At 38.4% G+C, this 22410-nt stretch overlaps 1 protein-coding gene, 1 long non-coding RNA gene and 1 other non-coding gene across 5 annotated transcripts in view; all 3 read left to right on the top strand.

Moving 5' to 3' along the window:
• The window catches only part of MACO1 (macoilin 1), a 78216-nt gene that overhangs the window by 28437 nt on the left and 27369 nt on the right, over positions 1–22410 (top strand). For 2 of the 3 annotated variants that reach the window (XM_056795523.1, XM_007491323.3), the window contains exon 6: positions 1192–1690. In XM_056795523.1, coding sequence (XP_056651501.1) covers positions 1192–1690 — 499 coding nt within the window. The remainder of the gene's footprint in view (positions 1–1191; positions 1691–22410) is intronic. The other variant, XM_056795524.1, reaches the window with a different exon arrangement.
• Positions 5360–6698, top strand: LOC130453878 (uncharacterized). Its single transcript, XR_008911521.1, has 2 exons — positions 5360–5736; positions 6561–6698. It is a non-coding gene; the product is annotated as an uncharacterized LOC130453878 (long non-coding RNA).
• On the top strand, positions 19161–19223 carry MIR12297A (microRNA mir-12297a). The gene has a single exon (NR_162913.1). It is a non-coding gene; the product is annotated as a microRNA mir-12297a (primary transcript).

The following is a 22410-nucleotide window of genomic DNA, read 5'->3' as shown; positions in this document are numbered from 1 at the left end:
AAGGCAGAGGGAACATCTGGGGTCAAAGTATTCCAATTTGAGAGTGAGGGAGGAAAGCAGGGAATAGTATGAAATAGATTTCTTTCCTTAGCACACATATTGGAATTCCTCTATGAAGGCAAAGAAGAACATTGCTTTTAAGACTTCCAATAAAGACTTCAAATTCATTAATGATCAGTTTTTCATTTGTTTATAATTAAAGAATATTTCACATAAGGCAGAGAGATGTAGAGATTAGAGAGCTAACCTTGGAATCAGGAGGTTGAGGGTTCAAAATCTGGCCTCTGATAAACACACTGTAATTCTGGATAAGTAATAACCTCTCACTGTTGGTCAATTGTTTCATCCAATAAGTTTCAGAACAATTAGTAACTACCTATTTAAATGCCTGAGTAAAGAGAATTTCTTTCCTGAGGGTTCCCAACACTGACAAAATCACAGGCTTGGACAAAAAAAAAGTTTTAAAGTTTTTTTCTTGGAGAAGCAATGTGGTATATGTTGGAAAGAATATCAAACTGACAGTCTGGAGACCCAGGTTAGGCTAGGTCCAATTCTACCACTTACCTTACTTACGTGACCTTGCAAAATCACTTAACACTGCTGAATCTCAGTTTCTTCATCTGTAAAATGGGGATATAATACTTTTAAACAATATATATCCATGTTATAGCATTTGTTAGTTTCGAAGTATTTTCCTCAATAGTCCTATGGAACAAGTTTGTTATACTACCCTAATTTTCAGACGAGGAAACTGTAATAAAGGTGGATGACTTCCAAGGCTAATAAGTAGCTAAACCTAGAACAGAAGCCTTGGTTTCCTGACTACAAATTTAGTGTTCTTTCTAACCTGATGCTTACCTTTCAAAATGCCTTACTGGAGCAGTCTGTTTAACCTGGATCTCATCTTAAGAAGTATGGCTTCATAATATAATCCTGATCTTGACACTTTGTGAAAACCTGAATATCCCACATTCCAGGAAAGTGATTTTTCCAAGTGTTCAATTCCTCAAACCCTCTTAGATTTGCTTTTCAGAAGTTGTCTAATGTCCTCTAGTTATTATTTCCAAATGAGGATGGCAAATCGTGTAGGGAGAAGACCCAGCAATAGATAATGTAGTATGTTAAATTGCTCTGTTCTTTGCTTGTAGAAAACTAAGCAGTGCCTTGTTTTGTTTGTATTTGGTTTTCCAGCAGCCAAAGGATTGTCTGATGTGGATTCCTCGATGCTGTTGCACCACAATGGAGGGATTCCAACAAGCAAAAAGTTATCTACAACTTTGCCAGAGCTAGAATACAGAGAAAAGGGAAAAGAAAAGGAAAAAGATGCCAAGAAACACAATCTTGGAATAAATAACAATATTTTACAACCTGTAGACTCTAAAATACAAGAAATTGAATATATGGAAAACCATATCAATAGTAAAAGATTGAATAATGACCTGGTAGGGAGTACAGAAAACCTCTTAAAGGAGGACTCATGCACTGCCTCATCAAAAAATTACAAAAATGCCAGCGGCGTTGTGAACTCCTCTCCCCGAAGTCACAGCACCACGAACGGGAGCATCCCGTCTTCATCTAGTAAGAACGAGAAAAAGCAGAAGTGCACCAGCAAAAGTCCAAGTGTGCACAAGGACTTAATGGAAAACTGTATTCCTAATAACCAGCTCAGTAAACCAGATGCCCTGGTAAGGTAAGTGTAATGCTGCTGTATGACTTGTGTACATTGACTGGTGCCCACCCTCAGTTGCCTCCTTCACATGGGGGCTTGTAGAGGAACTATGATTGAATAGCCTTGAATTGTTCTCACCATCTAGAATCCTTCCAGCCTGAGTGTGGATAAACCACAGCCCTTATCCTTCCTGTTATTAAGACTCTCATTTTACAGAGTTCTTTTTAGCACTAGGACAAAGAATTGTTTCTTTTTCCAAGAGTATGCCATTGTAGCAGAGCCTGGGTTGCTTAAATTTTGGGGAGGGCTTTGGGATCATGAATTAAAGAAGAAAGCATAGTCCTTCCTTTGCACAGTGGATCAACATTCATGGAATAGGATTCTTTTTTAGCTATTAAAAAGATATTTTTTAGTCTTTTAGATATTTTTAGGCACACTTGCCTCAGAAGAAAACAGGCCCTATTCTCTCAAATGATAATATTTGTCAAACATCTTCTAAGAGGAAAAATGTTTTTTGTTTTTGGTAGGGGTGGGTTTGTTTTCTACCTTTAGTCCATGTTTTCTGTCACTTGGGTTTTTGAGGGTTACCTTCTTTCTAAGTAGAGAGTATTGAATTGGGAGATCTAAAAGAGATACACTCTCAGATTTCCATAGGCAAATAAAGTGTCCAAAGAGTATTGGTTCAGGTTTTGAGTTGATGGTTTCTTATTTGAGAAAAGTATAATTAACTTTGTTACATAGTCCTGCCTGAAATCAGACTATATCATGTTTAAAAATACACATTTCCATATTCCTAGTATGGAGTCACAGAATGTTAGAGTTTGGGGAGACCTTTGGCATCATCTAGTAGTCACAGTTTCTTCACTTGGAGTCTGTAAGCTTATTGTTTTTTAGCATTTTGACAATTGTGTTTTAAGTATTGTTGATTTCCTTTGTAATCCTATAGATTTTACTTTATGCATTTAATACATTCTCTGAGAAGAGAGAGATCCATAGGTTTCAGCAGACTGCCAAAAGGGGTCCATGACACAAAAAAGATTAAGCTCTCCTTATCTAGTCTAATCCTTCCCTTTTAAAGAGGAGGAAATTGAGAGTCAGAGATGAGAAGGGACTTAACTATCAAATGGGCAGTAAGTTCCAGTCAGGACTAAACAGTCCAGTGCTCTTTCTGTTATAATATAATGGCTTCTAATTCTAAAGTTTTGATTTATTAGTATACATGACAATTTGAAATTGATCTGTTTTTAGGTCCTTTGAAATTAAGGCACAGGGTATTTAGATGGAAAAACATTGGGTTGGTAGTCTTTGGACACTAATTCTGCAGAGCCCTATCTATAAAAGTGTGCTTTTGTACTAGGTGGTTTATAAGTTCTTTGTGAATTAATAGTAATTAACATTGGTAACTTTTGGTTGGTATGGTAACTTTTCTCTCTTTTTTTAAAAAAAACTTTAAAAAAGAATATTGCTCATACCACATACTCCCCATTTTTTTCTCAAGATGGGAACTAGGAAGAATCTCATTTTTTTCCTCATAAGCTATGGAATCCAAATGATTGATTTGTTTGATTTTTTTGTTTGTTTGTTTGTTTGTTTGGTTTAGTTTTGATCTGATAGAATATTGTCCCAACTCTTCTCTTTATACCTTGTTATTCTGTATTTACTAGGTCAAAATTCATCTGACTTGTATCCATTAAAAATTTGGCCAAAGGTGATAATTAAAACTGTATATAGAAATGCCACAGCAAAAGACTCAGCAGGTATCTCTATCCCTAGATCCGTGATGGTGAACCTATAGCATGAGTACCAAAGATAACAAACAGAGCATTCTCTGTGAGCACACACACAGCCCCTCTGGCCAGAGTTTATTACTAGAAAGGCAGAGCGACCAGGGAGGAGTTGCTCCCCCTCCCCTTCTCTACACTCGCTGAGGACATTCCTCACTTCACTCACCCCTCTGCCCAGCAGCCCAATGGAAACACTTTCTCCCTCCCTTGTGGTAGGATAAGAGGGAGGGTGGGGAACACCTTGCACTCCGTGGGGGGGGATATGGCACATGGACTCTAAAAGGTTCACCATTACTGCCCTAGATCATTATTGGATCATACCTTTTTGCTATTGATACCAATTCTGTAACCACATCCATTCTTTTCTAACCGCTTATCAGAATTTGCAGGGAGATTTAAATGATACCATGTTGTTCAGGGTCATCAAGGACTTGTTAGCCACTCTTCCATTACTGATAAGGTATGATAGAACACAAAGTAACCCAAACTTACTATAAACAAAGTATCACTCTTCCCCAAGTTATTGAGCTTTTAGCATGAGGGAGTTGGTTTTTATGGTGGGCATAATAATAATGATCAAACTAAAATAAGTTTATTCTTACAGTCATAACAGGTCAAGCTCTCTCCTTTAAAAGGCAAGAGCAGTATATCTTTTTAAGTGATGGATATGATACTCTGAAGTAAAAAATTGGCTCCACCTGATTTGTTTGTTCTTATTAAAACTTAAGGACAATCAAAACAGCTTCAAAGGATTTATCTGAGGCCTTACTAGTAGCAACATCCTATCCATCACAAGAGAGGGGACAGTCCTGCAACCTTCTGAGCTGGTCACTCCACACTTTGGAAAAGTAGCTGTTCTGAGTATTTTATGTGTAGGAGGACATTGAGTAAGCTGAAACTCTATCTATGATGTTGAGAACTTGAAATAGCATCTAAGGTTCAGATTGACTGAAGACACTAGAGAGTTTTAGCTTGGAAGAAGGCTTTGGAGTGGAGCAGATCTTCATAATATCTTTAAATATTTGAGAGACTTGCCATGTGGAAGGAGCAGGTTTATCCTCATTGAGCCTAGAAGGTCTAACTAGTAAAGGATCAAAGTTCAGAACTTTGTAGGGGGGACCCTCTACACCATCCCAGAAAAGCACTCGTACAATTAGATTTGGCCTCTGGAGTGTCTTCTCAATGAGAAGATTTGATCATTGTATCCCAGGTGGCCAGCATGTTCTGGTCAGCGAGGGGAGGGATTCTCCAGCTATGATGCCATGGTGGCTGCTGTAATCTTTGCCTATGCCTTTGTGACCAACCCCACAAGCTGATTGGGTTAGGAAGAATAGTACTACAGGTTCCAGGAAGAGTTTTTCATTCCTAACCTTTCAACAACCACTCTAGGGAACTGAGAATATTATGTTTAAAGCAATTCTAAGAGTTTCTGAAGGTTATGGCATTCAATTGTAATAGAAAGTGGGTCTCCATCTGTAACTTACCTACTCAGGCTTACTTCCTCTTGCTCCGACCTTTCTCTTTGCTCACATTAACTGTGTTAAGTGAGTGGTACTGAGTGACCTCATATAGCACTTTGTTGTGTAACTCTATAATGCACTTATCATACAGTGTTGTGTGTTACAGCTGTGTTGGTGTCTTACCTGCTTACTAGACTGTTTCTGTCCCAGTCCATTTCTGTGGGACTTAAAGGAGGCTTTCTCAAGAGTCAGACAGGCCAGTAATGCTTAAAAAGCAGTAGGCCTTTTTAATAGTGCGTCTTTTAATTCATACTAAGGAAAGCTTTGAGGCTTAACGTGAGATATTCTTGGGTGGAAGCACAGGCAAAGGGGCAACAAGAGAAAGCTACAGTCAAGGAGGCCATCCAAACCTTTGGCACAATGGTCTTCGGCCCATGGTAGGAGGTGTAAAAGGAGTCTGTGATGGTTCGACAGAGGGACGCACTGTCCTTGGTCTTTCAGTCCAGTCAGCTCCGCCAGCTTTCTGGCACTCTACCTAGTCAGTGTGGGGGATGCCTCTTCCCTCCTGAAATAGCTCTCTTTTAGCATTGCTCCCAGACCATAGAACTGTCTTTTTTAGAGGGATGGAGGGAGCGAACAGTTTCTTGCTTAGGCATGGTTAATTGGCTTATCATCCCTGATGTCACAGGCAGAGAGATGCTAGGGATTGGCTAAAGGAGGGCCCTCACCATATAGACATAAAGGCAGCAGTTTACAGCACGGATTACATATGTTTGTAGAAAGAGAAGGAAGAGGGAAACTTTTAGACTAGAGGCATCCTGTTGTAAGTAAACTCAGAGGTTTATAAACAAAAGCATATTTTTCCCTGAGGGGAAGAGCTATATCCTAAGAGACAGTGGATGGAATGGGATGGGACACTGGACTCAGAATCAGGAGATCTGGGTTCAAATGCTGGCTTCAAAGTAACCTTATTAGCTGTGGTACTATGTGCTGTGGTCATAGTGGGTAGAGAGACCCTGACTTGTCTACACCTGGTAAATCTGAATTATTGACTTGGTAGATCAGTTTTACTTTTTTTTTTTAGATCAGCATTTTAGAGGAAGAGTCAGACTTTAGGAAAAATAAATCCATACTTCCTGACTGATTTCCATTTAATCCCGTTGGGCCAGTGCTGTCAGAAATTCAGTTTGTTTGCCCTGGGATTCACAAGAAAACATTCAAAGCTTGGAAACTGTACACAGTAAGGAAGTTAAGTGGAGCAGAAGGGAAGGGAATATAGCATATGCTCAATGCCTACTATGTGCCAGGCGCTGGGCTGATCAGTATTTTATACATACTATCTCATTTGATATATGGAGACACAGGAGATGGGTTTCTTAGGGAAGAGGAAGAGGGGGGTGTAGATTGGAGGTCATGCAGGTATCTATAAGAAAAATTTGGTAACTTTTGAAAAGAACATTGTAAACCTTAAAGCACACTAGAAATGTGAGTTGTTATTATATTATCTATTCCATATCCTATAGCCAAATTAAATCCCCCATTTTGTTCTTCCACAATACACGTCATAAAGGTATGCTTAGTATTGTGGCTTGAGTCAGTTAATTTGGATGTAAGTTTTAGTCTGCTCAACTCATTGTGTGACTGTAGGGACTCCTAACCCTGGGCCTGCTTCTTCATCTGTGAAATGGAGAGAAGAATCTGTTGCCTACCTGAGAGGAGGAGTTGTGAAGATCAAAGAAGACAACCCTTTGTAACAAGAAAGTACAACAGGAAAGTGGTCCATCATTATTGCCTTGCTTATGATTTCTTTTATTTTTGGCTCTTTACAGCTCTCTTTTTATCTCTATTTGAATTAGTGTGGGTCATTGATCATGCTTTAAATTTTTATTTGGAAAGACATTCTAGCTAAGAATAGAATCATCATGAGAGCTCATATATTTTAACTGAACACTAAAGGAAGGCAGAAAGAAAACAGTGGAAGGGGATCCATAGACATTTCTTCCTTGAGTGGTCCCTTGTTAGTGTGAATACCAATTAAGGTTGTCATTGAACTCCACAAATATTTGTTGCTTGTGTGTAGACCACACTCCTGGTTACAGAGTCTGAACAAGACAATCAATCCTTGCCCTTCAGGAGCCTAAAATTGGATGGAGAATAAGACATATGCAGAGAGCATGAAGAAGAGACCTTCTTCAGTTCAGTTCAGCAAGCATTCATGAAGTACCACCAGGGGTTGGGTCCTTGGTTGTGACAAAAAGAAACATTCAAAAGTTACCACTTTGTGGCAGGGCACTCTGCCAGGAGCTAGGAGAGACACAGGTGAGACGTAGGCATGGTTCATAACCTCTAGGTGTTTGCAGAATAGTGGGGAAAATGCACATGCCCACAGAATTAGAATATGTAAAGTACAAAAGAGGACGCCAAACAAAATGCCAGTGAAAATTTCAAGAAAAGAGAGTAGGGGAGGACTGAAGAATTTGGCAGTTGATCTATCTTTGGTGAATGGAATGGGTTTCAACAGACAGATAAAAATCAGAAAGGAGTTCACTTCAGGCTTGGGGAGGTGTTGAGGGAAGGTAGGAAGGAGGGAAGCAAACATCTAGTAAGAACTTACTGTGTGTCAAGCACTGTGTTAAGTTCTAGGGATACAGATACAAGCAGAAATAAAAACTTACCCTTCCCTCAAGGAGTTTGCATTCTAATGGGAGAAGATAATATATAAAAGAAAGGTGAAAAACATGAAGATTGTTGGGGTGGAGAAGAAGGTGCCCAGACTAAGAGCATGATTTTAAAGTCCAGAAGGTTAGGAATAGGGCCCAGAGAAGAATGAAAGCAAGTCTCTCTGCCTTTTCACAAAATGAAGTCCCCAAGAGGAATTCACCATTGGGAAAAGGGACATTCCATGTGAGTTGGCCACAGGAGTGGGAGGAAGAGCCAGGCTTTCAGAGCTAAGGGAAGTTCTAGGAGGAGACTGCAGTTGAGGCATGATTTTGAAATCTAGAAGGTCAAGAATAAAGTATGATGATGAGAAGGACCAGAATTATGTGAGCTAGAAACTATACCATATGGGAAGGTTGAAGAGAAAACACTGGGGTAGACTTTGATAGCCGTCTAGGTATTTGAAGAGCTTTGGAAGAGGGATCAAATTTGTTTGTTATGGCCTCTGAGTATAGAAACAGGGAAGTTAGGGAATTAAATTTTGGCAAAGATAGAAGGAAAAACTTCTATTAGGGTTACTCTGAAGTGCGATGATAAATGCCTAAGGAGGTAAATAATGTGTTTTCCATCAGTGGCGGTCTTCAGGCAGACCTGGACTATAGATGACTACTTATTGACAGTATTATAGAGGAGATTCCTTTTTGGGCAGGGTTAAGAAATAACACGTTAGGGTTAGAAGGGACTCTAGAAATCCTCTAGTTCCAGTACCTCATTTTGCTGATGGGGAACTTGAAGGACTAGGGAGGTTCAGTGTTTTGTCTGAAGTCACACAGCTCATAAGTGCTAGACCAGAATTCTAAGTTTGGTCTTCTGGCTTCCAGTCCAGTCCTCTTGCCAATGCACCATGCTGATGACAACTAGAGAGAGACTGGATGGTGGAAGACTTGGAATTCGAAGGTATCGAAGTTTATTCTTCAGAAGACAAGAATGAGCCTCTGCAAGTTCTTGAACAGGGATCATTGACAACATCAAATCAGTTTTAAGAAGATTGATATGGCAGCATGTGGATAACAGGATGACGGATGAGAGAGAGATAAGTGAGCGAGAAGGCTGTTTTAGGAGCTTATTGCAGTAGTATAGGCCACAGGTGATAAGGTGGTTAGTATGAAAATAGAAATCATTCCATTACAGAAATATTGAAGCAAAATTGCCTTTCCTTGGTTTACTTCTGTCCTTGCTGCAAGAGGGAAAAGATTCATCTTTTAAGCTTGTGGTACTCATTCTTTACACCCATCAGGGGCTATTGTTCAACTAGTAGTATCTGTAGTTCTTATGACAGAGGTCACATTTGATCATAGGACTTAACTTTTATATATCATTTAGTTCAACCTGCCTTCCTTCACATAGGGAAATGAGAATATAATTTCTAATTGCATTTAGCAAAATTTAGAGCAGGCAGTAAATTCTGTTTAAACAAGTGTTATAACACTGAAATTGACCTTCGAACATAAGACTAATAGAGCAAGGAAAGTCCTTAGAATATAGACTGTCAGTTCTGGGAGGGCCCTGAGAACCCAGAATGTCAGAACTGGGAGGTCCTTAGAACAGAGAATGTCAGAGCTGGGAGAGACCTTAGAACAGAGAACATCAGAGCTGGGAGAGACTTTAGAACAGAGAATGTCAGAGCTGGGAGAGACCTTAGAACAGAGAATGTCAGAGCAGGGAGAGACCTTAGAACACAGAATATCAGAGCTGGGAGAGAGCTTAGAACAGAGAATGTCAGAGCTGGGAGAGACCTTAGAATAGAGAATGTCAGAGCTGGGAGAGGGCTTAGAACAGAGAATGTCAGAGCTGGGAGAGACCTTAGAGCAGAGAATGTCAGAGCTGGGAGAGACCTTAGAACAGAGAATGTCAGAGCAGGGAGAGACCTTAGAACAGAGAATGTCAGAGCTGGGAGAGAGTTTAGAACAGAGAATGTCAGATTTGGGAGAGACCTTAGAACACAGACTGTTAAAGCTGGGAGGGCCCTCAGAATATTGAATGTCTGAACTGGAAAGTCCCTTAGAATACAAAATTTCAGAACTGGGAGGGCTCTTAGAATGAGGAATGCCAGAGCTGGGAAGGTCCTTAGAACAGAGAACATCAGAGCTGGGAAGGCACTTAGGGCATAAAATGTTAGAGCTGGAAGGGTTTTTAGAGATAATCAGTTCCAACTGCTCCATGTCCAGAGGTCTCCCACAGTGGTCAGTTGATTTGCCCATAGTCACCTAGCTGGTTAGTGATATGATTATAAGTCAAACCAAGATCTCTAGATCCCCAGTTCAGTGTTGCTCCCCCTACATTTCTCTGCTTAAAAGTAAGTTTGGTAACTGCCTTCCTTTTTAGGTAGGGATCAGGTTTGTCAACATGCCATAATTAGACATGCAGAATCCTATGTGTACAGTTTTGTTGACAAACCTGATCCCTGAAATAAATATCAGTTATTTTACCAGGATCTAACTTTATGCCTTAGTAACAAAAACTGTAGGAGAGTAGGTTTTAGAATCACTGAATTAATTTCTTTTATAGCCTGCCCACCTACTAGCTAATTAGTAGGATTCTGAGCCAGTTATTGACCTCCTTTGGCCTTAGTTTCTTCCAGGAGATAATGAAGGGGTTGAACCTGATGATGAGCTCTGAACTTCCTTCTAGCTTTAAAAGTTTGTGATTTGAAAGTATTTAACTTCTTACTCCTGGCAAAGCTATCAAGAGCATATTTTAGTTGCTTTACTCTCTGTCATAAGGGAGGGGTATTGTGTAGAGGGAAGAGTGTTGCCATGATTGAAACTAGCTTTCCTTGAAGGAAGTGCTGGAAAAATAAGGCGAGTTCTTGGCTTTCCCTTACAGGATTCTGGACTAGCCAGATGTCCTGAATGTGTAGCTCAAGCTGAAAAGAATCTCAGTGATCCTTCAATCTAACTCACTCTTTTTTACAGATCAGATCCAGAGAAGTTAAACTAGTTCCCCAGAATCACATGAGTAGTTAGTAGCAAGATTTACCACCTGGTGTTTTGATTCCAAATCCATTACTCTGTGTGATACCAATCCTGACCTAGCTACAGGCTTAAAAAGCAACATTTGGCTGTGGAGTTCAGAGGAAGGATGGAGGTGAAGTTAAGATTATACCGGAGTTCTAGCACCAACTTCATTTGACATAGAACAACATTGTACATCTTAGGATCTTGTTTTCCTCATCTATAAAGTGACTGGATTGCTCTTGAACTATCTCCTGTGCCCAAGTCATTTTTGTGGGAGAAGCCATTTATCCTTTCCTTGAAATCTTAACATCAGATCAGGGGGAAAGATCCCTGCCCCTTTCCCCACCCAGATAGACAATCTCTTCCTCCTTGAATCTCTCCTAGCACTTTGCTTTGGACCTTTCTTATGCAGTGTATAGAAACACAAAGAATCACAAGGTTTCAGTTGGCAGGATTCTCAGGGACCATGTAGTCCAACCCATATCAGAAAAAGAAGCTCTTTTATGAAATACCTGACAAATGGTCAACCCTTACTTAAAGATATCTAATGAGGGAAAACCCACATTTCCTGAAGCAGCTCATTCTACTTTTGGATAGCTCTAGTTTTTAGGTTTTTCCTTACATCTATTCTGAATTTGCCTCTGTAACATATACACATTGTTCCTAGTTCTGTCTCTGGGGGCAAGCAGAACAAGTCTAATCCCTAATTCTAAGTGAAAACTCTTCAGACACTGGAATGCAGCTCTCATATCCCCCTATTAATCTTCTCTTCTTCAGGTTCAGTATCACCAGTTTGTTCAGTTGATTTTCATATTATGTGACCCTTCACCTCAGTTGCTATTTTCTGGTTGCTTTCCAACCTATCAGTATCCTTCTTAAAATGGAGTGTCCAGCATTGGACCTGACTGGAAAGGATCATAAGAAGACCATCATTTCTTTATTCTTGGAAGCTATTAAGGAAGCCCAGGGCTTCATTAACCCCTCTGGCTACCATATTGTGTAGGGTGGACTTGTAGTCTCTATAATCCCCAGAGCTTGTTTATCTAGACCTCTCATCTCTTGGATTTGTGAAGTCAAATTTTCAAACCTAAATGTTTGTCCGTATTAAATTTCATCTTACTGGATTCAGCCCATCTTTTTTTTTTTTAATATATTTTATTTGATCATTTCCAAGCATTATTCATTAAAGACATAGATAATTTTCTTTTCCTCCCCCCCCACCCCCCATAGCCGACGCGTAAATCCACCGGGCATTAGATGTTTTCTTGATTTGAACCCATTGCTTTGTTGATAATATTTGCATTAGAGTGTTCATTTTGAGTCTCTCCTCTGTTATGTCCCCTCAACCGCTGTATTCAGGCAGTTGCTTTTCCTCGGTGTTTCCACTCCCATAGTTTATCCTTTGCTTATGAATAGTGTTTTTTTCTCCTAGATCCCTGCAAATTGTTCAGGGACATTACACCGCCATTAATGGAGAAGACCATAGCCAACCTTTTTTTTAAAAAGTAATTCAATTTAATTTTGTGCCATAATGTATCTATAGTGCTATTTATTTATTTAATTATTTATTTATTTATTTATTTATTTATTCTTTTTTGGAAATGTTATTTAATTAGTCAATTTAGAATATTTTTCCCTGGTTACAAGAATCATGTTCTTTCCCTCTCCTCCCCCCACTCCCTCCCGTAGCCGGCATGCAATTCCACTGGGTTTTACATGTGTCTTTGATCAAAACCTATTTCCATATTATTAACATTTGCACTAGGGTGATTTTGTTTAGAGTCTACATCCCTAATCATATCCCCATAGACTCATGTGGTCAAGCAGTTGTTTTTCTTCTGTGTTTCTATTCCCACAGTTTTTCCTCTGAATGTGGATAGCGTTCTTTCACATAATCCCTCTGAATTGTTCTGGACCATTGCACTGCTGCTAGTAGAGAGAAGTCCATTACATTCGATTGTACCACAGTGTATCAGTCTCTGTATACAATATTCTCCTGATTTCAACCCATCTTAATAGATTCTAGCCTGTCAAGAATCTTATTAGATCCTGACTCTGTCATATAATGTATTAGCTATTCCTAGTTTTGTGTCATCTACAGATTTGATAAGCTTGCTATCTGTGCCTTTATCCAAGTCATTATCTAAAATGTTAAACTGTATAGAGTCAAACACTAGTTGACACAAAACCATTAATGGTTATTCTTTGTCCAGGCATTTGAGTAAGTTCTTAATCCTTTTTGTTGTCTAGCCTGTATCTTGCCATCTTTTCTATAGAAATCACATAAGAGACTTTGTGCATTGCTTTGCTAAGCTCAAAATGAAATACCTACTTGATATAGAAACATTGTCAAAAAGGGAATATGTACTTATTTTTGGTGAAACATACAGGCTCTTTGTTGTCACTATTTCCTTTCCTAAATGTTCATAAGCTCTCTCTTTAATAGTACATCTTAAAACATTGCCCAGAACCCAAATCAAAGTCACTGACCTATAGTTTACATGTTTTTTTCCCCTCTTTTTTTTGAAACTTGGTTAATTTCCCTTCTCCATTGTACTTTTCCTATTCTCTAACATTGTTCGGCTTATCACTTACCACTAGTGACTCATAGTCACATCTCCTTGTTCTTTCAAAATTGGCCCAAACCTAGACAAGTGACTTGAATTCAACAAAAGTAGCTCTTACCATCTCCTTACTTATCTTAGGTATCAATTTCCTATTAGCCATTTTTATTCTCTCCTTTCTAGTCCAAAGATCATTTTCTTTGGTAGAAAAGCCAAAACTCAAAAGTTGAGAATGGGAATCTCTGCCATTTCTCCCAAACACTGGACGTTCTTTCTTTGATCTACCTCTTTCCCTCAATATCAGAAATAAATAAAATAAATCATTATTTTAGTTTTCCTCACTAGCCCTTAGTTTGAAATTTAGTGATCTTGAGTTTGACCTTACAAGTACTATACCTTCTTTTTGTATTTACCTGCTTACCTGCCCTTGCTTCCATCTTCTTTATATATAGTTGTTTTTTTTTTTTAATTTAGAGTGTTGGCAAATTCTAATTCCCTGTGCATTCACATCTTAAGAAAAGCTGTCCCTTTTCCTGATCCAGAACTACATATCTTTTTGGCTTCAAGATTTAATTCTTGAAAACCTCTCAGCTCTAGTGGCATGACTTTCCCTGTAGACTTTTTAGTTTATAGGAATCAACATAGCCTTCCAGTGAATTTGAATCTATTCAAAATCTAGGGTGCATATCAGGTGTACCAGTCTTCTTTATCAGAGACCCTATCCATTCCTTCTCCTCCTTAGCTGTTTGTTATTTCCTTCCCAGTAGCCATTTGCCCTGTTGGTGAAATAGAATTTTCTCTTGTTCCACCTTTGAAGGATGATACTACTATTGAGTCAAGAATTGTTTTTGCTTCTACTTTTGAGAAAGAACTCCATAAGATGTCTAGATAATTGGAAATTTTATATAATTACCATTATCATGTCTCTCTGCCATCCTTGTTGGTCCACTGAAATTATCTGTTGTTTTTGTTTTCTGCCTCCATTGACATTCAGTTAGAATGTGCTCCATCAATGCTTTCCCATGCTGATTCCTAGGTTTACCCAAATGCATCTATATTTTTGTTTTGTTTTTTTTAAAAACCCATACCTTCCATCTTAGAATGAATACTATGTTGTGGTTCCAAGGCAAAAGAATAGTAAGAGCTAAGCAAAGAGGGTAGGAGTGAGAGGTTAAGTGACTTGCCCCATGTCACATAGGAAGTTTCTGAGGCTACATTTGAACCCAAGTCCTCCCATCTCTAGGCCTTGCTCTCAATCCACTGAGCCACTTAGCTGCCCCCTCATGTATATATAGTTTTAATACAGTTCATCTTGTTAGAATGAATGCAGAATTGTTCTCTTGGTTCTTTTTACTTCATATTGTATTATTTCCTCAAGATTTCTCTGAAACTACCCTTTTCTGTCATTTTTTACATCATTGTAATATTCTACAATGCCAGGAATGTCTAATTCTACAAACATCTATATACCATAATTTGTTTAGCCAGTCCCCTTTCAGTAGGCATCCTCTGTTGTTTTCAGTTTTTTGCTTTAACACAAAGTGCTAAAGTGCTCTCTTTCTTTGATCAACCCTACCAGTGGTATCTTGGAATTAAAAGGTATGTATAGTATAGTAACTTTGGGGGCATAGTTCCAAATTTCTTTCCAGAAAGGCTGGATCAATATAGCTACATCCCTCTGTAAATTTGTGACCCTAATATGTTTTGTGAATTTCTGGACTAGATGGAGGAGTTTATCGAGTGTTCCTTTTGGTGTAATTTTAGAACTTGATATTTTGTTGTTGGGTTGTTGTTTGTTGTTTTAAATCCTTGCCTTCTGCCTTAGAATCAATACTGTGTATTCTAAGGCAGAAGAGTGGTAAGGGCTAGGCAATGAGGGTTAAGTGACTTGCCCAGGGTCACACAGCTAGGAAGTATCTGAGGCCAGATTTGAACCTAGGACCTCATGTCTCTAGACCTGGCTCTCTCAATCCACTGTGTTACTCAGCTGCCCTCTAGATGTTCTTGATGTTCCTGAGAGATCTGGGCTCCATTAACCTCCCACAGTTGCTATAATTTTCTTTCTCTGCTTTCTCTCTAGTTGGTTTAGATATCAGGACAATATTTGTCTTATAGAATGACTTTTTATATTACCTAATTACCTTTGTGTGATCCTTGAAGACCTTGAGATTTTGAAGGGATATATGTGTCCTTTCCAATTATTGTAATGTAAACCCTTCATCATCATTTAATCCCTTTGCCCAAATATAATTATCTTCCTAGCTTTCTCTTGGATTCTATGTTCCACATTCCAGAATTTCTGTTTTGTTCTGATGTTTTCTTTAGGAATATTTGAAAGTTCTATATTTTAATAAAGTCCCATTTTTCTCTCTTCAGTTAATACTTAATTTTATAGGCTATATCATTTTTGATTGTAAACCTTTTTTTTTTTGTCTTTTAACCTCACATTCCAAGATTTTCTCTCTTTTATAGTTGTTATAACATTGCCTTATGTGATTCTGTCTGATTCATTGGTCCTTGAACTCTCTGTTTCTGACTACATATATTTTTTTCTTTGATGTTAAAGCTCTGAATTTTGGCAATGACAATCATGCATGTTTTCATTTTGGAGTATCTTTGGTAATTGGGATTCTTTTATTCACTTTGCCCTTTGTTTCTATTAAATCAAAGCAATTTTTTTATGATTTCTTGAAATACAAAATTCAGTTTCCCTCTGATCATAGCTTTCAGGAAATATGAGTCTTAAATGATCACTTTTTTACCTGTTCACTTACTTTTTAGTATAAATATCTGACATTTCCCATTCTATTTTTCAGTCTTTTAATTTTGTTTTGATATTCTTGCCTCATGGAGTTGCTGAGTTCTAACTGTTCCACTCTTTTTAGGAATTCTACCACTTGGGCAAAATATTCTACTTCCTTTTCTAAGCTATTTTTTCTCCTGATTTTCTTCTTTAAATTTCTTATTTCATATTTAATCTCATTCTTTTATCTTAATTTATTTCAGCAGTTTTTATAGTTCTTGTGGATTTATTTTTTGTGAATTAATTTGCTTCTGTTTCTCTTATGTTTTCTTCATTTTTGTTCTATGCATTATCTTCTTCATATATTTTCTGGTGCCTGTATTAAGAGCTAGGCTCCCTTAAGACCTTTCACATAGCCAACTTAGCCAGAAATGTGAGATGCAAGACTTAGTCACCCAGCTGTTCCACCAGGCTGGAAAGAAAAAGGAAGGTAGGTAATTGAAGAAGGAGGTCCATTGGGCTTTGGTCATTCTCCTTCTCTTCTGGGATGAGTGGGGGTCAAGGACGTAAGAGGGTGGCCTGGATCTAGATTCAATCCTATTGTCCACTTTTTTAAGATGGGAAGGAAGAAGTTGGAAGAAGAACCTGCACTGGCCTTGGGCCAGTCTTTCAGCTTCTCTAGGCTGATTCTGGGGAATGGATCAAATCATTCTTCTTTTACTTCTTTAATTTTTCCTTCTGGATATCTCCAAATTCAGTCTCACCTTCATAATATCAATATCTTCTCAATTACCTTAAGAATTTCTTTGTCCTTATTTATTTCACATTCTATCCTAGCCCCTTCTGCCATTCAAACTTTTCTTCTTTGCAAGCTACAAGTGGAATATCTTTTAGTTATATTGTATATTCTGAACATTTATGATGATGTTTTAGTGTATAATACACATGTGAGATACTTGTATGATATTACTTTGTGCACAAAAAATAGTATAATATCAAGGACATATGACTGGAAAAGGGAATGGACTAGTCATGCAGCAATTAGTTGGTGGTTAATAGGAATAGGTAATAGGAAGGGAATACTCACTTAGATAGCATCTATATATGCCAGGCACTATGCTATTCAAATATTATCTCATTTGATCCTCACAAAACCCCTGTGAAGTAGGTACTATTGTTATTCTCATTTTACAGTTGAGGAAACTGAAGCAGACAGGTTAAGTGATTGGCCTAGAGTCATAAAGCTAGGGCTTGTCTGAAACTGGATTTGAGACCTAAAATGTTATGAGATAGATGAAGTTACTCTGAATTAGGGTTATCTAGGAAATCTTGATAAAAGATCTTTTCTAGGCCTCCTCTCCAACTTTGGGAAACTCCTATGAGTGTCATTTCTAAAACTGGGAATATCCTGATTGGTAGGGAGCCTGATTTTGCTCCTGGATGAGAAGCACTAATTTATCTTAAAAGGGTACTGTGTAATTAGAGAATATTTTTTCTAAACATTGCTTGCCCAAGATGATTAAAGGTAAACTACCCCTTCCAAAGTCTATAGCCTATTTCCAAGGATTCAACCTAGGTAACAGGTTATGATTTATAGATAGGAAAATTATTTACAAGTTATTACATAAATCAACGTGTGCTGTAAAATGTTTTCTTTTATGAAATGGAGGGAGCTGTGTTTGTGTTTTGGAGTACCATATCCAAACCACTTTTCTTCCTCATGGAAAATGAGGGAATAATAATATTTGGCTGCCTTACAGTATTGTTTTGAGGTTCAAGTGAGTTAGTATTTGTAAAACACTCTGTAAAATATAACTATTTTATCTCTTTTGGCTGTTTTTATTATATGTTACAAGAATCCATAAAGAACATAGTAATGTTAGAGTAATCTACTAAGTGAATTCAAATATATAAATGATCACTTTCTGATTCAAGTCTGATGGGTCCTGTCATTTTCCTTTCAATGACAGACTTCATGTTTGTGTTTTATCATTTTAAATTCCTTATGAAGAAAGGAGATACTGACTAAACTGACAGATACAAAAAAACATTCCCCCAGCCAACTTCCCCTCGTGACCTGGTTATGCTGTTGGCACAGATTCACTAAATGGCTTTTGTAATTTCAAGTGATTCCCAGGCAGCCTTAAGGCAACAGTGCTCTATCGCCCAAGTAGTGCTTTGGAGCCTCTGCTGGGTGATCACTTTTTCCTGGGGTGAGGGTGGGGGTAACTTTACAGGTAAAGGTGGCAAAATCAATCCTCTTGTCTTAGAAAAAAACAAGAAGCTATGGTTTCTAGAACCGTGGGTTTTTCACTCCCCACCAAACTCTGTCTCTCCTACATGGTTTTCAGAAATTAACCTTTTCCATTTGGGAGTTCAGACATTGAGCTTAGACCCTCTTCTGGACATTTATTTAGTACAGCTATGTACTTGGTATATTCCCTTCTTAGCTACAACCTCCATTGGTGAGAGCCAGAATATATAATCTACCTTTTTGTATTTCTCCAGGTTCTAAATTTAAGGTTCTGCCCATGAGAAGGATATAATGTGGCAAAGAGCCACTAGAGACAGAAAACCTAGGGGTCCACCATGGCTCTGATGTCTAGGAAATGGGCTACCAAAGAGAGATCCTGCACCTCTCTTTCCTCATTGATCAAGTGAGAACTTTGGTACTTGTGTCTACTTCATAAGGTGGTTGTGAGGACAGTATTTTGTAAAGTGTAAAATATATACACAAAGGTAAGCTTGAGACACTTAATGAAAATGTGTCTAATTGAAAAAGGAAGGCCACGTTCCTATGTACTAATTTTAAGGAATGGCATTAGAGAACAAGGAATAGGAAGGTGATACACTTAGAAAACATGAAACCTAGCCTTTGTTATATAATATTAGAAAAGCTTATTAAAGATCATCAAGAGAAATTGGGTTCTAGTGCTCCTTACTAAATCAAAGAAAATCCCAAATCTTTCTGTGATTGGGTCCCCATTGTTATGCTTAAATCAAGGGTAAGAAACAGCAATAATGTAATGAAAGAATATAAATATTCTGTTCAAATACAAAGCTTTAGTATCTCTTCAAGTGATTCAGAAGCCTCTAGAGCAAGAGTCCCCAAACTATGGCCTGCGGGCCACATGCAGCCCCCTAAGGCCATTTATCTGGCCCCCACCACACTTCCGGAAGGGGCACCTCTTTCTTTGGTGGTCAGTGAGAGGAGCACTGTGTGTGGCAGAGTCGCTCACATACAGTACTACTTCCAGTGACATAATCCTTTGCCTGGCACCTTGTTCTGAGAGTAACTGAATTGAGAACAAGGAGGCATGCAAAGGATTATGTGGCTGCACAATGGAAGACATCAGCATTGGTGAGCGGCAATCTGGAGGAGGGGATTCCGCACTGTGTATACTGCTGCCCGGTATAGTGGTGGTGGTGATGGGCCTGTGCAAGGTGTGACAGGCCCATCACAGCCAGCGCTGCAGCCTCCGCTATCCCAGACTGCAGTACGCAGATTTGTTTAGGGTTTTTTTTTATAGTCCGACCCTCCAACAATCTGAGGGACAGTGAACTGGCCCCCTGTGTAAAAAGTTTGGGGACCCCTGCTCTAGAGTCAGAGAAGATGAGAGTTAACCAATGAAAAAGCACCCTGGTCCAGTTATTAAAGATTTACTCCTAAGGGACAGCTGGGTTGCTCAGTGGATTGAAAACCAGGCCTAGAGACGGGAGGTCCTAGGTTCAAATCTGGCCTCAGACACTTCCCAGCTGTGTGACCCTGGGCAAGTCACTTGACCCCATTGCCTAGCCCTTACCACTCTTCTGCCTTGGAACCAATACACAGTATTAACTCCAAGACAGAAGGTAAGGGTTTAAAAAAAAAAAGATTTACTCCTTCATTCAGAAAACCTTTATTGATATTTACAAAGTCAGAAACAAAATTCTGTGCTCTTAATCTTGGAGCCATACAGACATGCATGAAAAGCATTACCCTCAAGGAGTGTAGTGTAATAATAAGGCTGGTGAAATATAGATAGAAAGGTAGGTAGGTAGGTAGGTAGATAGATAGATGAATAACTAGGCTATAGGTACAAAGTGACCATAGAAATCTAGGCCAGCCTTTTTAAAGATCAGGAGCAAAGATGAAGGGAAGAGCCTGTCTAACTTTAGGGACCAGGGAAAGATTCATGGGAACATTCCTTGAAGGATGGAAACATGTCAGCATGGGGTAGATGGGGTAGTGGGGGTGGGTCTGGGGAGTAGGGCATTCCTGGCATGAGGAATAGAGCAAGTAAATTCACATCATCAAGAATTTAGAATGACAAGCATGGGATGATTTATCCTTTATCATAAAAAACTGGGTAAAAGGGCCCATGAGGGGTTTAAGGTAGCTTTATTAGACTGCTTAATCAGGCAATATGTACAGAGTAATTAGAGAGGGCACTCTATACACTGAAAGACCTCATAGGGAGGTGATTGAAGGTGGCAATTACTTAAGATTGTGGTTATGGGATTGGGAAGAATGGGATAGAGTTGAGAGATCAAATTATGTCTTGATCTTGGATAGTGCCATAGAATGTTCCTTAGACATGAGAAATGGCTTACTATTCTATAGGAGATAGCTTTTTCCCATATTCCTTTGGAAATGAAATATACTGATAGAACTTTAATGCCTTTCTTGGACTTTCTGCATTTTTTTGGAAGAGATACAAGGGGGGAAATCCCATGTCTAACTACAATGCTTTTGATGGTGGTTCATCCTCTGACAGCAGGGTAATGTGCTCTGGGGAAATAGGGCACCCAAACAAGTCATACTGTAGCAAGGAAAAGCATTAGAGATCTTCAATTGCCTTAATTCTCCCTTTGCTTCTCCTTCTTGTTCCTTTAATACACACACACACACACACACACACACACACACACACACACACACACGAAGGATTTCCCTGTATTGTCATCTGAAATGAACAGGTCTTTCAAACCTTAGATGTGTGGGTACATGTAGCCATCATTCTTCCTTCATCATAGCAGCATAACAGAAAGGACCTGTGACTATCCATTCCACCCTTTTCTTCACAAGGAATTGTAAATAGATTTCATAGTCTTCAATAGCATTTGGAAGCATTTTGATGCGGTGTTGGAAAAAAGTTTCACCTATAAATTTGATCTCTTATGTTTGGTGATGAGATAAAGTCATCTTTTCAGCTTTCCTGACAAATTTCCCTTTGTGCTATATTAAGATATTAACCATCTGCAATAAAATTAGTTGTCTGCCTTTGCCATGAATTATAGCTACCAAAATGACTGTATTAAGGAAGATTATTTTATGTGTATATGAGATCATTTATTTTGTAGCAACATCTTCTCTGATTGTGGAATTATTATCATAAAATGTAGCAAATCATACCACAAAGACTTAGGAAAATTGTTCTCCTTAGAGGCTACCATCCAAATGAGATAAAATATGTTTTCTTGGGCACAGGTACTTCCAAATTTAGAAATGTGGACTGACATTTTTTATACCTCTTTATTTCCTGTAGTCCTCAAAACCTTTAAAGTGTTTTTCTAACACTGTAACTATGTATATACGTGCTGTGTTGTTTGTATGTGAGTATATGTGTGTGCAGTATAATTCATTTCCTTTAAGGATCCATGACTTCATTCATGTGGGTACTGCCTCCATCGACACAGATTGTAGTTTTTCTGAATTTTATCAGACATTTCATGAATTACTGTGGCTAAAAAAAGCTTCATTGCCAACCTGTTAGTTGTAACATTAGACTAATTTTCAGAAGGCCAACAAATTAGGCCAGCACTTGAAACCTTGTTCCCAAACTTGTGCTCTATTAGCATAGGCTTTGGAAGCCCCTTACCACATTCAGGCCATAAGAAGTCACTCGAATAAGTCTATACTGGGAAAAGAATGCTGCTGTATGGAGACAAAAAGCCCAGGCTTCAGTCCTGACTGTTCTTTTTATCTTTGTGGTCTTGAATTAGTCCTTCAGCCTCTCTGGGCCTCAGGCTTCTCATCTGTGAAATAAAGACGTGTAAGACTAGATGATTTTGCATCTCCATCTAGTACTATAAGATCCTGTATATAATAATATATATATATATGTACACATATATATAAAAGCATTTATGTGAGTTATATGCTTATATATACATATCACTGTAGTACCCATTCTTTTTCTTCTAAGCCCTTAATATCCTAGCTACCTACAAGTTTCACTTGTTTTAAGATATACCAATATGCATTCACTTCTAATCTGTAGTGATAAAATTTTGGTTTACAATATAACATCCTGCCAAGTGAGGTATTAAATAAAAGTAAAACATTTTAATAATTAGCATGGCTGCTTTGTTCTGTAACCTTAAATATATTGCTATTTTGAAGCTCTTGTTGTAATGGGCTTTCACCAAGCCTCTTGAACCTATCTTAATTCAAATAGGAAGGAGGGGAGGGATAGGTAATAGTAAAGCTAAAATTCAATATAGACAGGAAGCTCACTAGACTTAAAATTAAG

Source organism: Monodelphis domestica, chromosome 4, assembly GCF_027887165.1.
Source record: "Monodelphis domestica isolate mMonDom1 chromosome 4, mMonDom1.pri, whole genome shotgun sequence".
In the NCBI taxonomy this organism is placed as follows: Eukaryota; Metazoa; Chordata; class Mammalia; order Didelphimorphia; family Didelphidae; genus Monodelphis; species Monodelphis domestica.
Note: the sequence above shows the minus strand (reverse complement) of the source record. Positions and strands in the feature narration are given on the sequence as shown.